Source organism: Vipera berus (genome assembly GCF_964194415.1).
Source record: "Vipera berus genome assembly, chromosome: 15".
Lineage (NCBI taxonomy): Eukaryota > Metazoa > Chordata > Lepidosauria > Squamata > Viperidae > Vipera > Vipera berus.
The window spans coordinates 11942335-11957557 of record NC_138218.1 but is presented as its reverse complement, the minus strand read 5'-3'; the positions used below and the strand labels follow the sequence as shown (position 1 = coordinate 11957557).

General features: G+C 54.8%; 1 protein-coding gene and 1 long non-coding RNA gene across 5 annotated transcripts; one reads left to right on the top strand and one right to left on the bottom strand.

The window, feature by feature from the left end:
* Positions 1 to 184: 184 nt before the first annotated feature.
* On the top strand, positions 185 to 10762 carry LOC308674718 (carboxyl-terminal PDZ ligand of neuronal nitric oxide synthase protein-like; the record flags this gene model as incomplete). Its single annotated transcript, XM_081339447.1, has 11 exons — positions 185 to 428; positions 2868 to 2939; positions 6542 to 6634; positions 6963 to 7021; positions 7581 to 7689; positions 7763 to 7904; positions 8257 to 8417; positions 8546 to 8713; positions 9169 to 9334; positions 9580 to 9922; positions 10375 to 10762. Exons 1-11 carry the CDS (start codon positions 318 to 320, stop codon positions 10760 to 10762), a joined length of 1812 nt encoding a protein of 603 aa, XP_081195573.1. The 5' UTR covers positions 185 to 317.
* On the bottom strand, positions 442 to 14773 carry LOC308674720. Of its 4 annotated transcripts, XR_014027948.1 has the most exons (5): positions 6092 to 6402; positions 5639 to 5728; positions 5162 to 5422; positions 1235 to 1394; positions 442 to 580 (listed from the first exon to the last, which is right to left on the bottom strand). It is a non-coding gene; the product is annotated as an uncharacterized lncRNA (long non-coding RNA). The 4 variants fall into 4 exon arrangements; XR_014027947.1 differs by lacking the exons at positions 442 to 580; positions 1235 to 1394; positions 6092 to 6402 and adding an exon at positions 14670 to 14773 and having other exon boundaries at positions 3959 to 5422; XR_014027949.1 differs by lacking the exons at positions 442 to 580; positions 1235 to 1394 and having other exon boundaries at positions 3959 to 5422.
* Positions 14774 to 15223: the final 450 nt, after the last annotated feature.

The following is a 15223-nucleotide window of genomic DNA, read 5'->3' as shown; positions in this document are numbered from 1 at the left end:
GCGGGCCTGGCCCCGGCGGGCAGAGGGGCGGCGGGCGGGGCGCCTGAGAGGCCGACCCACCGGCCCTTCCCGGGGGCCGCCCGCCTCTTCCCTTCCCCGCCTCGCTCCGCCCCGACGCGTCGCATCACCCGGGCGGCCCCCGGGAGGAGCCACGGCTGCCTGGCTCGCCCGCTCTCCTGGCCGGCCGAGCGCCGCGCTCCTCGCACGGCCCGCGGCTACCGGGGGTCGCGGGGGGCAGAGCGGCGGGCAGGGCAGGGCCGGGGCGGCGATGCGCTGGTGCCGGGCAAGCCCTCGGGAGCCTCGTCCGCCGCCGCAAAATGCCCGGGAAGCTCCAGAACCGCTACAACCTGGTGGACGACGTGGGCGACGCGCGGGTGCCGCTGCACAACGAGGAAGCCTTCCAGCACGGCATCCACTTCCAGGCCAAGGTGAGCGGGGGGGGGCAGCTCTCCCGGTCCGCCCGAGTCCCTGGCAGCCGGGCCAAGGAAGGAGAGCTCCGGCGCAGGAGACGTTTCTCAGGCCGCTGCCAGCCTGGCGCTTGGCTGGATCCGCCTGCGGGCAGAGAGCTGGCCGGCTGCATCTGGAAAGAGAGGAGTGGGGGGGGGGGGAGCTTGCGAGGAAATAGGGGCAGAGTTGCTTGGTCACTGCTGCATTAGTGTCTCCTGAACCCTCCGGAGTGACTGAGATAGAGCCTCTCTCTGCAGCCACAGTCTACCCTCTGGACATCAGGTGTGAAATGAAGGCTTCTCTAGCAGCTGGTTCCCCCTGAGGTCCTCTTACAGCAAAGCTTCCACGCGTAGGTGTGGCAGCCCCCCCCCTTCCTCCGATGTGCTGGTCAGATTGGAAATCATGCCAAAACGTGCCTCTTTGCCGTGCTGCTCCTTGCCCTCCGTGTCTTGCCATTCTCACAAGGATGCCGGATAAGCAACCAGCCCAGACTGGGCAAAAGCCTGGGCAAGAAGGCCACCTCTGGGGGGGCTGGTCCCTGCCGATCTTCCTTCCCTGGGTTGGAGCCAAAGACCAGAAAGCGGGCAGCAAAGCCAAACAGGTCTGCTGCAGGCCCGCGATCTGGCTTTGCGTAAACTGGTTTGTCCTGTTGGCTGCTCTCTAAACCATTATTTTAATGTCCTTAGATTTTAGAGTTTAAATGAGTTGGACACCTTCCCACAGAAATAATTAGCAGCCTAAATGGGAGAGGAACTCCCCCTCCCCCACCTCACCTTGAAAAGCTTACCTCTTTCGCCCATTTGCTGCACGACACCACCAGGGCAGCTCCCTGGATCTGGACGCTCAGCTTCGGGCGCTCTGGCTGAAAAAGTGTGGAGGCTTCCTGTTGGCACAGATCTCTTCATCAGCCCGAATGGAAAGGGAGCAGATCCTCTGATGGGGAAAACCTACGGCAAATGTTAAATATTGTCGAATCTGTGTTTGTATCCAGGGGGAGATTTACAAAAGAGGGAAGGGGGGAAATGCTCCCCTAAGCAGCAACATTCAGACAGCAGTTTTGCCAAAGGGCAAAATAAGAGCTTTTACTGATTTCAGCCTTGTCCCCACCCGGCCTTGGCAGCCAGCGGTGTTAAGGGTTGCAGTGGATCAGGATAGACCCAATTTGGAATCAGGAGCTCTCCTGGGGGGTAGCCGCCCACTCTGGCATATTTTAGCCAGTCCACGTTTGAAGGACCCTTCAATAGGAGTGGAATTTAGCCCTGTTGCCAGCAAGCTATTCTCTCCACCTTGCCCTGGTTAAATATTCCTGGGTACATAAGCAGGGACAAAAGCTGAACCCAGTTGCTTTGTGCAAAGTCTGTTTTAAATAGACTGCTTTTCTGAAGAAGACCTGGCTAGGCTCTGGCTTGGCCTCCCTTCTCTGAAGGCACCCAGCGTTTTGCTCAATGAGGTGTCTGGAGTGGCCATTTTGGAGGGCGGTGGGTGTACACGCGTGAGTGTGCATGAGAGGGAGGGAGAGACACGGAGATGCTTTAAATGTGAAGCTCAATCTTTTCAGCTCCTCACTTCCCAAACTGGGCCAAATTCCTTTTTAAAGAAACACTGCCCTTAAATCCTGGGAATCCCATTGGCTCTCCCCGCCTCTGCTCCCAACCAAAAGAAAAGCCACGGAGCCCCAGGGAAACGTGCCAGGACGGTCTCCAAGAAGCCCTGGAGATGGGAAGGGGTGACTGAGCAGACCACCACCAAACGGGCATGAATGCGCTTCCCGTTTTAAAGCTTCAGGAGATAAAAATACACTGAGTTAGCACTCCAGAGATGAAGAAAAGAAAAAAAAGAAGCAGATTCCCTGGCACATAGGCCTTTTTTGGTCTTTAATTAGAACCGTTTCAGGGGAGAGGATTTAAAAATAGTGTGTGAACAATGCTTTATTAACAAGGTGGCTTCCAGGCATCAATTATTGGTTGTTTACATTCGGAAGCATCCAACCCTTGCTAGTTGTCTCAAACCTGGAAATAATTATTATTATAATTATTATTTTTTTTAGATCGTTAATTGCCGCCTTAAATTTTGTTCCCATTCTGGTTTGCAAGCCGGCAGGCCAGGGATCTCTTTGCCAGAGCAGAGCTGAAGCCTTTTGCAATGGCTGCTTTCTGAGTTTGCCCTCACTACCCATCAATGGCCAGGCTGCTGGAAAGAATAATTGGAGTCCGACTCTCCTTTGGGAACTTTGAATGCAGCTCTTTGAGCCACGTGTGGCACTGATTGGCAAGCAAGACTGGGCACTGGGCGAGCCGGCAGCAATGCCCAAAGGCCTGGCAGATCCTGAAGGGAAGAGAGGGGCTTCCCACGGGCACGGAAGCTCCTCCCTTTGCTTTGGCATTAGAGTAAATGGTATCCCTCTCTCTCCCCCCCCCCAGTACATTGGTAGCTTGGATGTCCCAAGACCCAACAGCCGCATGGAGATTGTGGCCGCCATGAGGAGGATCCGGGTGAGTCAATGCAGACCCCCCCCCGTCTTTCCTCCCTCGCCTCTTCTCTGCACTCCCCTCCCCACCCCCACCCCCAGGGCTCAACGAAGCATTTTCTGTTGGAAGGGGAGACGGGGAGAAACACACCATGTTCTCTCGTTCCCAACTTCCTCTCCCCAAATGCCACCCCCGCCTTCCTCTCTGAGTAGCAGCCATGGCACCTTCTGCTTGGCGACGCTCCCGCCGTCTTGGCTCCTGAGCCTACGGCCAGCCTCTCTTCCGGAACAGAAGGAAGATGGATGCAAGGAAAGGCAGCCAGGAGTGGATGAAAGGGCAGGAGGAGGTGGGCGGCTCTTTCAAGGGCAATTCTGGCCTATGTTTTAAGGGGGGGGGTATTGCCTTCATTTCCTCCCTGGACCCTTGTGGGTGGTGGAACCCACCATGATCAGCCTGCACACTTTTGCGCTGTTGATGTGAGGCAAACCAGCCGGTGCTTGCAGCCAAGGTGTGGCCCACATGGGGAAAAGTGTGGGGGGGAGGCATATTGTTCTGAAAGTTCAGGGAGAAACTGCTTTGGTGTCCTCATAAACTGACCACACGCCCACTTTGACCCCCACCTCTGCTCAGGACAGTGGCTAAAAGGCGAGTCCTCTCTGGACTGGAAAGTAGCCACAAGAACTTCAAGGCTGCAGTCCAACCCACCCAGTTGGGAGAGGCTGGGCAGAAGGAGCAGAGCTGACTCCCTCTAAGGCAGGGATCCCCAACCCCCGATGCCGGGCCACAGCACGCCAGCAACCGGTCCGCACAGACAAGCCCTGCCCAGCTTCTGAACATGCTGCCACTCATTTTCTAAGATTTAACCCGGTGGATCCTCTGCTTGCCCCTTCCGGGCCAACTGAACAGGGCAGGCTGTGGCTGGCTTCAGGACACAAAAGCCAGTTCTGAGAAGTCCTTCCTTGGGTGCCTAAAGTGCCGTGCCAGCTCCTTTGGACAGACGGGCTCCAAGGAAAATTCACTCTGGGAGGCCGCTGTTTCTCAGCCTTGCCCACCTGAAGTTGGGTGGGCTTCAATTCCCAGAATTTTTCAGCCACAGAGATGGACTCCAACTCCCAGCCTGCACAGCAGGTGAACCAGCACGGGAGTTGAAGTCCACACCTCTTGCCAAAATGGGAGGAGGAGGAGGACCAAGGCCAAGCTCTCCTTATCCTGTGAATCCCTTGGAGGCGTCTGCCTGACTTTCCTTGCAGACAGAAGGTGCCCTATGAATCTTGCAACCAACAGATTTATTATGCCTTCTGCTTCCTTTCTTGATTCATACTTCAGCTTTCAGCTGAGCCGAAGAACAGACTTTTCACTGCAGGGAGAGAGAAATCAAGAATTTTAATCTCTCTTTTGCTTGTACGTTCAGTGGGGAAGAAGAAATATTTCAGGGGGGGAAAAGAACGCAAACTAAAATCCAACTGAGATGCCACCCACACAGGAGCTGCTTTACAGAAACCAATGATTAAGTGGGGGGGGGGAACGAAACAGACCCAAAGGACAGGTGAGAATCCGCCCATAGCCATCTGTGTTCCTACAACACAACATCAAAATGGTTCCTGCAGCTTCTCGTGAAAGCTTGGAAGAGGAAACTGACCCCAATGCAGTCTCCACGGCCTTAAAAAGCCAGGAGGTTATGTGGTGGCACGGTTGATGGCACCAACTCTTTGGGTGTGCCACCCAACTGCCAAAAAGACCCCTGATTTTTTTCCCCTTTCAAGCCAATCTTTTGCCAAGATCCTCTCCTGTGGGAGAAGCTGTCAAGGGGGATACATGCCAAGCCACGAGAGGCTAAACACTTTCTGCTGGTGCAGATGCTGTACCACCCCCACAATAGTGGGGAAACTGGGAAGCCTGCAGAGCAGAGATCAAAGGCTTTTGGGAGGGAAACCCTCCCTTGGAGAAGAGGAGGAAGCGCCAGAACTCGAGAGGACCGAGCAGAATGCAAATGTGCGGGATAAGAGCTGGTTGTGCCAGACCAGGCAGTCATTAAAGCCAAGCTAAGCCTGAATTTGAATGTATTTTTAAACGGCAAGGCCTCCCTTCGGATTATTATTAGCTGCCTGCAGTTGTTGAGCTCTCTGAGCTGAAATTAAGCCTCCTTTTCCCCTGCAAACCCCAGACTGCCCCTCCAGACTAGCAGCTCCATTCTGACCGGAATATTAAGCAGAGCGGAAAGATGCCTCCTTGGCGCATCTGGGCACCTGTTCCTACAGAGTTTCCCCTCTCGTCTTTCCTGACGATGCTGCTGCCCATCCTCCGAGCCGCGTCCTCCGTCTCCCCCCGTGGCACAGCCTTTTTCTTCCTTTCCCCCTTCCGTGGTGCCAGTCTGCCAGCCGAGGCGAAGCTCCTGCTTCTGAGAAAGGGGTCCAGGAAACCTTTCCCTTTTCGTACTTCAGAGCAGCCACTGCAGTCTTTGATTTATGCACAGTCCGGCTTTCCAAATCTCCAACCAGGAAACGGTCCTGGGAAAAAAAGACCATGAAAAGCCCAAATCTCGCAGCTGCTAAAATAGATAGGATGACAGGGTTGTGCAAGTGTAGAGCAATGGCAGACGTGTCTTGGGGCCCTAATGAGGCAGGGGGCTCCCTTAGAAGCCCCCCTGTATTAGGAGCAAAGGAAAACCTGCAGCCCACCTGTCAACCCCCCCCCCTCCACCCCACCACCACCCCCTTTCAAACCTTTCCTTCCTTCAAATAGCTCAAAAGCTCCCAGGATCTTCAATTTATAATGGTGTTTATTTTGTTCTTCGGGACGACGTTTGTCTTCTTCTTTGTAGCAAAAAAGAAAGAAAGAAAGAAAAGTTTTAGAAAGTGGGAGTAAAAGCACAAGGCAGAGGCTTTTTGCTTAGGCCGGAGGTTTTCGCTGGCCAGGACGCTTCTCCCAAAGAATTGAAGTGGGATTTTCTGCTTTGAGGGGTGCCTGGAACAATTATACCCGTTTTCGTTCCCCGCTCCACCCCCGGAGATGTCCCACCCCGGGTTCTGCCGCTCAGGGGCCATTCCAAGCGGCCCACCAAGGAGCCCTGGCTGGGATTAGCCCCAGGGCCAGGCGGCCCTTCTCTGCCACCCGGCATTTGGCGTTTCTGGCCTGGGAGAGAAAGGTAGCTCTAGACTCAGAGGCGCTCTCTCTACCTGCCGTCTCTGGCGGACTCTGTGTGGGCCTGTGGAAGAGGGAGGCAACTTCACGGCGTGGATGCTGGCTGGTTTGCCCAGCAACGCAACTTGGCTTGGCCTTCCCTATGCTGGTGTTTATCGCAGAGCAGAATCTGGATATTTCCCACTGTTGAAATCCAGAAAAGTTGATTTTACCTAACGATGAGAAATTTAGCAACAAGTCAGCTCTGCTTTCAGATAAGCCTCCCAACTGACTTCAAAATAGCAAAGTTGTTAGAGGGTGGGGGGGGAGCAGGATTTGCTTAATTAACAGCAGCGATTTGCTTAACAATCCTAGCAAAAAAAAGTCATAAAATTGAGTGGGGGGGGGGAGGAATCACTTAACAACGGCCTTGCTGAGCAAATGGAAATTTTGGTCCCGATTGTGGCCGGGCACTTCCTGGGCCACCCTCATCTCTCTCTCCGCAGTATGAATTTAAGGCCAAGAACGTGAAGAAGAGAAAAGTCAACCTGGTGGTCTCGGTGGACGGGGTGAAGGTGCTGCTGAGGAAGAAGCCCAAGGTGGGTGGCCTGGCCTGGGGGACCCCAAGGCGACACACCGGCCCAGAGGCAGAGCGATCCAGACTGCTGGGCTGGAAAGGGTGAATTCCAGGGAATTTTCTCCTTCGGAGAGAGATCCTCTCCCCTCAAGGTTTATCAGCTGGCACCGTCTCCCTTGGCAGAGGAGCAAAGCAGCCCAGGACGTGCTCTTGCAGCTCCTTTGAGCTTCCGTCATCCCAAGTCCTTGTTCCCCTCGGCTCCTGGGGAATACGAGGTGCTGCACGGCTACTAAGCCCAAAAGAGTTGGCCCTACTAACGCCGCCGTCTCTTCTCTCAATCTCCTTTCCAGAGGAAGGAATGGACCTGGGATGAAGGCAAAGCCATGGTGATGCATGACCCTGTCTATCGGTGAGTCTCTGGGAAGAAGTCACATCTTCTCCTCTCACCTACCCATCAGGGTGTCCAGACATGTCGCTTTTTTCAGTGCCACCATAACGTAGTCACTAAACGGTCACAAGCTGAGGGCCATCGGTAACAACGCAACACTTAACTTGAGACCGAACATCCACCCCTAGAGATCCACCCCATCCATGGGGGGGGAAGGCATTGCACACATCTGGAAAGGGCCCTTGAATCGTTAAGATTCCTTGATTCAAGGAGGTCCGGGAGGCTCAGCCATCCAAGCTGGGGACCACATTCCAGAAGGCCAGGCATCGACCCCAGAACCTCTGGAGAGGAAGGCACGGATGCTGCGCTAGTGTTTCTGAATGTTTGGAGCAGTTGAGTTGTTGAGCTGAGTTGTTCTCAACCTCGGCAGCTTGAAGAGGGGTGGACTTCAGCTCCCAGAATTCCCCAGCCAGCCGAGAGAAGTTGCTGGGGTTGAGAAACGCTGGTTTGGAGCAAGGGAGAGATGGGGCTGGTCTTAAGCGGTCTTTGTGCCCCTCTCTCTGATCCCACCTCCCCTTAGAATCTTCTACGTCTCCCACGACTCTCAAGACCTCAAGATCTTCAGCTACATTGCCAGGGACGGCACCAACGACTCCTTCCGCTGCAACGTTTTCAAGTCCAAAAAGAAGGCAAGCCAAGCTGGGCAAATCGGGGCTGCCCCGTACCAAGCCTCGGCTCCTGCTAACGGGTCTCTTCCCGCAGACCCAGGCGATGCGTGTGGTGAGGACGGTGGGCCAGGCCTTTGAGGTGTGCCACAAACTCAGCCTGCAGCACGCCCTCCAGAATGCCGACGGCCAAGCCGACGGGGCCAGCAACAACTCTGCCGACGACGCTCAGGTAGAAGGTGAGAGCCTGAGGGGGCCTTTTCTGGGTCTTAGATCTGGAGGAGGTAAGTGGCTCATCTCGGCACCCTGGGTTTCCCCAAAATGGAGGGTTTGAGATGGGAAAATAATCCTTGCAGGCCTCTCCATCCGCACACGAAAAACAAGTTCAAGCTGTGCCCACAAATGGCTGCAGGACACCCTTTGTTCCATTCAGAAATTAAATTACCTGCAGCAGGTGAGATAAGCAGCCCGGCTCTGTTCCAGAAAGCTCTGCCTGAAGACAGCCCCCCTTTCAAGGTGCTCCACGGTCCCCAGCTAGGCCAGGATCCCAGCTGGCTCTTACTTTTCCTGCCTCGTTTGTGTCTCCCGAAGGTCTCCAACCCGTGGAGCCGGCCTTGGCTGACCGAGACAACGACCTGGCCGGCTCGGTAGAGGTGTGCCTGCCCGACTGTGGGATCTGTGAGCTGCCTTTCTCCACGCCTGACCTGGGGGAGCTGAAAAATGGGCTCGGCCCCACGGCGAGGGACAGCCAGGTAGGTGACTCCTTGGGGAGAGCCCTGGAGATGAAACAGGAAAGCTGCAACTGGAGCCCCCCCCCCCCGGGGAATCCTGGGGAGGGCGAAAGGAGCAGCCCCCACTTCTGTTCTCTTCTGGCTCCCAGGAAAAGGAGAACAGCGGCTTCCGGCCCTCCTGCGCCCAGCCCCTCGGCAGCACCGGCAGCCCCTCTTCCTCCGCCTCGGCCACCCCGCTCGCCTCCCAGCACTGCCTGCAGCTGCTCCAGCACCAGCTCTTCCAGCAGCAGCAGCAGACGCAGGTGGCAGTTGCACAGGTAAGCCTTCTCTCTCCTGGGTGCAAAAGTTCCCACATCTGCCCAGGCCTCTTTTCCACTGGAAAGACTCTGCTTCTCAATAACAACCACAATCCACTTGGGCCACCCCTGAAGGAGGCTTCCGGCAGCCCATCTGGTTGGCTTGTGGAGCTCCTGGCCACAACAATTCTGTGGGAGAGGTGAGTCCAGCCGGGGTTCCCCAAGTGGTGACAGTGCAAAGCCTGCAGGGACTTGTAAGGTCGAGTGTCCTGGTACGGATGTTATAGCAGACAGTATGTAAATCTTCCACCTGTCCGAACAGCTAAGGGAGCTCCAGCTGCCAGGTGCCTCACTGCAACTCCCAGCCTGCGCACCTGGTGCGACGTCCATGGTTAGAATCTGCCCCGCCTGGGCATCGTCTGCTGGGGCAGTAAGGAGGTGGCTGCCAGGTGACTTGCCCATCCTCTTCCCAACAGGTGCAGCTCCTGGAGGACCAGCTGTCGGCCGAGACCATGGCCCGCGTGGAGGCCCAGGCTCGGGTCCGCCAGCTGCTCCTGACCAACCGTGATCTCCTTCAACACGTCTCCTTGCTGGTGAGGCAACTGAAGGAGCTGGAGATCAGGGTGCAGCTGCGGCGTCCAGGTGAGCGAGGGAGCCGGGCAGGTGAGGTGCTCGGTGCCCCCTTGGGAGCAAGACACCTGAGGGGCTCAGGAGGCGGAAGGGAGAAAGAAGGGGGCACTGGAGGGGTAAGGAAGGGAGGCCACCGGAGATCATGTCCTTGCCATAAATACACCGGCCATCCCAGAGTAGCACCTTCTTACAATACGGCATGAAACCCGCCGGTCCCCAGGCGTCCCTCAGCCCTGCCTTCCCCGTCTCGTCTCCAGTGGAGTGCTCCCTGCAGAACCTGAGCTTGGAGCGCTCGCTGTCCCTCCACCTGAAGGACCACTACAGTCTGGAGATCAACTTGTCTTCCACCTCAACTCCAGCCAGCATAGCGGGCAGCCCCACGACGCCTCTAGCTTCTTACGAATCCCACCAGAACTTGACCAGCTTGGGGACGGGCAGCGGACTGTCCGGCAGGCTTGAGGAAGAAGAGCACCTGGCGGTTCTGGAAGGGCCTGACGGACTCCGCAGCGTGGAGGGATCTGAGGCGGACGAAGGCAGCGGAGCCAACGGAAGCACGCAGCCAACTTGCAGTGGTCCGGACGCAGCAATGCTGAGGGAAAGGTAAGCTGTGGTGGTTCTGCTCTGCCCTGATCCGTCCGAACTGTGACCTGCTTCCTTCTCAGGTTGAGGTCCCACACTGCATGTGCGAACCTTCTCTGTGGGCGCTCCGGTATTATGGAACCAACTGCCGGTGGAGCTCCGGACGGCATCAGACCTCCGAACTTTCCGTCGTGGCCTGAAGACCCACCTATTTGAAATGGCTGGTCTGGCCTGACGGGGGATTATGGGTTTTAATTTGTCGTTTTAGATTTGTATTACTGTTTTTAACTGGGCATGGGTTTAATCTTTTTTAATTTTTGTATTGTCTTTTTTATATATGCCCTGTGAACCGCCCTGAGTCCCTACCAAGGAGAAGGGCGGTATACAAATTAAATAAAACTTGAAACTTGAAACTTGAACACCCAACCACGACCGGTCTCGCCTCTGACCTGCTTCCCATCCTCCTTTGACAGATTGCAGCTGTTCATCCCCAAGCTCAATCCACCGCCACCAACTCTGCGAAGGAGATCGAGTAAAACCATCTCTCCCTGCTTGGAGACAGAGAAGGTTGGGGCGTCTTCCGGGGCCGTCCCTGAACCCTCCGTGCTCAGCAGCGCAGGGATCTTCTTTAGGTCCAAGTCTGAAGCCAGGACACTGGGAGGAAGCCAGAATTCCAGCGCCCGGGCCAAAACTCAAGGCCAGGAGAGTGTTGGGCGCTCAACAGAAGTCCATACGTTGGTGGAAGCAGCTGAGAACTGGGGGGGGGCACGGCCCTTCTTGAGCATCGATGAAACCAGCTTGCACATCAGTCTGTCTGAGGATGAGCTTGACCAGAACGGGAGCTGTGTTGCTCAGGCATAGAAATGCTTGAAGGACAGACTGTGGCTGAGCGCTCCACAACACCGAGATCCCGAAATGAATCCATTAAAGTAATCTGCACAGAAGCAGAAGTTGGGAACTGAAACTGTCTCCAAACGAAGGCAACTTAGGAGGCTCTGAAGTCTTCCAGCCCAGAAGCGGATGTCTTCCTCCAGGCACATCTGAAGGCTCCTAAGAAGTTACACCCAACTTCTAGGCTGGGTTTGCAGACTGTGATGCCGTCATGAGCAGTGAACATCCAACATCCGTCAATACCAGGGGGATAAACACCCACCAGCAAGGAGCTGTGTGACAATTTTACAACCTCGTTTCGGGTGCCTGGTTCACGTAGAGCCCCAAAGGATGACAACTGCATAGCTGGTGACTTCAAAGAGACAAGGCAGTCCAGAGTAGGTTGCCAAAAGGGCCAGGGAAGGGGAGGCCCATCGAAGAATCAGAAACGAGGTGAGGTCTTTGTAGTAAATGTCAGGCAGACACGCATGAAGGAGCTGACTAGAGCCATGGAACCCTGCAAATAGTTGCCAGGTAGGAAGGGGTGTGTGTGTGTGTGTGTGTGTGTGTGTGTGAGACAGAGAGAGAGAGAGAGAGAGAGAGACAGAGAGAGAGAGAGAGAGAGAGAGAGAGAGAGAGAGAGAGAGAGAGAGAGAGAGAGAGAGACAGAGAGAGACAGAGAGAGAGAGAGAGAGAGAGAGAGAGAGAGAGAGAGAGAGAGAGAGATAAAAGAAGAAGAAGAAGAAGAAGAAGAAGAAGAAGAAGAAGAAGAAGAAGAAGAAGAAGAAGAAGAAGAAGAAGAAGAAGAAGAGGGGAGGGGAAGGGAGGGAGGAAGGAAGGAAGGAAGGAAGGAAGGAAGGAAGGAAGGAAGGAAGGAAGGAAGGAAGGAAGGAAGGAAGGAAGGAAGGAAGGAAAGGAAGGAACACTAGGACTGCACCACCCTGTGTCAAGCTATCCCCAATCAGGAGGCAAGATGGCAGCTTCACAACCGAGGTTTCCCACCTCCAAACATAAAAGTTCTCCCTTCTGTGCCTGAACATTTTCTGATGCTGCCAACAACAGAGAGAAAAAACAAACATCCTGGATCTTCAAGACACCCAAAGGGTTTCTGAAAACCACCCCCAAGGCAAGCTGTAGATTCAGGGCTGCAAATGCTGCCACTGCAAGCCTCGTTTGACCAGGAGCTGCGTTTGACCAAGCAGCAGAGTCCTCCCTTCCCCCCCTCCCCAGGACGAAAAAAACCCAACAACAACGAGGCCTTAACTTCTGAATCCAAAGCCAGCTATCAATCTTCTCTCTGTGTTCCTCTTTCCCCAAAAGGGAGAAAAAAGGAAGAAAAATGCAAGGGGGGGGTGGGGGAGTTGGGAGCGTTCTTCACAGCCACCTTAAAGAACGAACCAAGAACTGGTGTGCAATATAACACACCCTTTGCAATGGCAGCCTGTGGATCGACGTGGCTCCAAAGGCATGGAATGACGTGGCTCCCCGTTTTCATCAGCCACGGCAGCCCTGGGGCGGGGGGGGGAGAAAGTTTTGGAAGGGGGGGCGAGATCCTCCTCGGTCCAGGCATCAAAACACCTTGAGGGTTTTTGCCAAGGTCCAGATTGAGAGTCTGGTGCTCTTGCCACAGGCAGCCACACAGAACCTGCTCTAAGGGAGAGGAGGGGGAAGAGAGAAGAGGGGGGGAGAGCAGCTGGGGGGGCTGGCCAGGCTTCCCCAGGGTCTTCTGCCCTTGCTGAAGAGGGTCACCAAGCGGAGAGGGGGAAACGGTTGAATGTACAATGTAAAACCGCTCATGTTTCCAGGATGATAAATGTAATCCCGAATTCCTTTCTCCTTCCCTTCTTAGCGCTGTCTTTTGGGGAGGGGGAGGGCCTGGGGGTGGGTTTCCTGTGCTTTCAACATGTCTTTGACACAGAGGGCAATTTAAGTTCCCCTGTGGATATAACTTAATTCTAGCACTTGCTCTCTCCGATAAGGTCTGCTTTCCTTCCAGGTAACCGTCTTCTCACCCCGAGACACACACACACACACACAAACACACACACACACACAGAGTCATAGAGCCCCACACAAACTCTTTGACCTCCTCCTCCTCCTCCTCCTCTTCTGTTTTAAGCATTGTCTGGGCATTCTGTTAAAGAAGACTTTCAAAGGTTTCTGTATGTGGCTAGGCAAAAGTGTTCAATGTTCCCAAACTCATTCTTAGTTTCAGCTCAAACGAATAAATTCTAGCGCAGAGAAGATTTTGGGGACCTGTCGAGAAACAACCAAAGCAATTGTGCAGAGCCATTAAGTGGGAGCAAAAATGCCCTCTAACCGCTAAAGGAATTTGCTTCTCCCAGCTCCATTTAGTCTGCCGCCTCCCGTTGGCATCAGGTCATCCCTAATGCCAACTCCATATGTTCCTTTGCAACTTCACCAACCACGCACACAAGGTGGAGCTGGCACACGGGCTAGCAAGAGGGGGGGCTTCATGGATCGGTTCAACCCTTCCTCTTCTGGGAGGGGAGGCAAAAAGAGAAATCAGTATCAAACTCCAGGATGAACAGATATGAAAGCCGATATTTTTCTGGCGTTCTCCCTTCGATGGCATCCTGAGACTGAACTCTCAAAGCAGAGCCGGGAAGGTCCAGTTGTTTCCTAAAACATAAATCTTTGGGCCAGATCCACGCCCTCTTCTCAACACCCAGGAAAGGCCAAATCCACCCATGCACACCATTGTGGGGTGCCCCCTCTTGGCATCATCACCAGGTGGGCTATTCTGCGGCCCCTCTCCCTCCCGAGATGCCTTCTGCAGCTCCCCGGTGGGGGGGGGGGGAAGGCACCACTGGGAATTTGGGAGGTTTGATAAAATAAAGAGTCTGGCACCCTTCTCCGCCGGCACAAACAAAAAGAACACTTTGACCAGGACTTTCTGCTCCACAAATACCCACAACACACACACACACACACACACACACACGTAATTGGATGATGCCCATTCCTGCACCACAGGGATGCCACACAACAGCCTTCTTGCGTGCCCCTGTCCTCAGCTCTCTGTCCCCTCCTCGCTCTAAAGTCACCTATGGACACCGGCCACATTGCACAACTCTCTAGGCTGAGTGTCTCATTGCAACGGTTTTGCACCAGCGATGGTGTGACGCTGTTTTGCTTTATTTTTGCAAGTGTTGGGTACCTGCAGCCTCTTAGACCAGCCCAGTCCTGGTGGGGCACCGTCTGAATCGAAGCAAACTCAAGCCAGACCGGAGGCCTTTTGGGGGAGGGCGGCACAGCATGGCATCACAAAGGAGAAGCAGGGGGTGCCAAAGCCACTTCCGGGGTCTCCACTTTGAATGTGGTTTGCTTTCCTGTCCCTCTTATTTCCACCAGCGTGTTGCTCACGCCTTTCCTCCAGGGAGAGGGGCTGCGAGAATATCCCAAATTCAGGAGAAGGACCTGGCACTTGGGAGTTCTCCGACGTTTCCCCCTGCAGGGCTCAAGGATTCGGGTTTGAGTTTCCTACGGCCCTGGCCTTCAAAGAGCATCGCACACACGGACCTTGGGATGGGCTGGTGGGAGGGGGTCTATGTCCGCTTTTACCTCCACAGAGGAGGGGGAAAGGTGAGCTGCTGTTTCCCTCCACTGGATGACATTTGGGGGTTTAATCCCCATTTTTTCACTGTTTTCCTAAGAGTCTCATACATCTGAAATAAATACAGATGTACATACAACCCTGACAGGTAGGCTGGGCTCAAAGTGGCCTCAGCTCATCCTACGAGCATCAAGGATTGATGGTTTGGGACTTAGAACCTGTGTCAAAGCAAGAACATCCAATGTTCTTGCTTTGACAACCTGGTCATCTCAGCCACCGCACAAACCACCATTTTGGACTACAACTCCCATAACTCCTTACCTTTAACCAAGCCGCTGGCCTAAGGAGAGCTGCAGAAGGTTGCATCGGACCTTCTTAGCTCCTGTTTTTGAAGGCCTCCATCCAGGAACCAGGCTGTGGATTTAAAAAGGGGGGGGGAGGAAAGGGGGGGTCCTGTGGCTGCCCCCCCTCCCTCCCTGGGGGAGCACCGCCTGCGTTTTGCGCTGGAGAGCAGGGATCGCCCGGCAGAGGGCAGCACCGCTCCAGGTTCTCCTCCTGCCGAGCCTTGATGGAAAAGACGCCTTTGGAGCCGAGTGGCAAAAGCAAATATTTGGGGGCCTGTCCGGCAGGATGCAACCCCGCCCTCTCCGGCCACCATCCCAGCCTCCTCCCTACGCTCCGCCAGCACGTGAAGGACAACCAAGCCTTTTCCTGAAGGAATTTGGCCCGGGTTCCTGACAGACCATGAAAACTTGCTCATCCTGTTGGGATGTTCCTAAAAACACAACAGGTCAACTGTGGACTTTCGGCCTGCCAGCTTTCGGAGCGGGATGGTGCTGGACCGTTGGGCCTCTGCCCGGCCTTGTCCTTTCCAA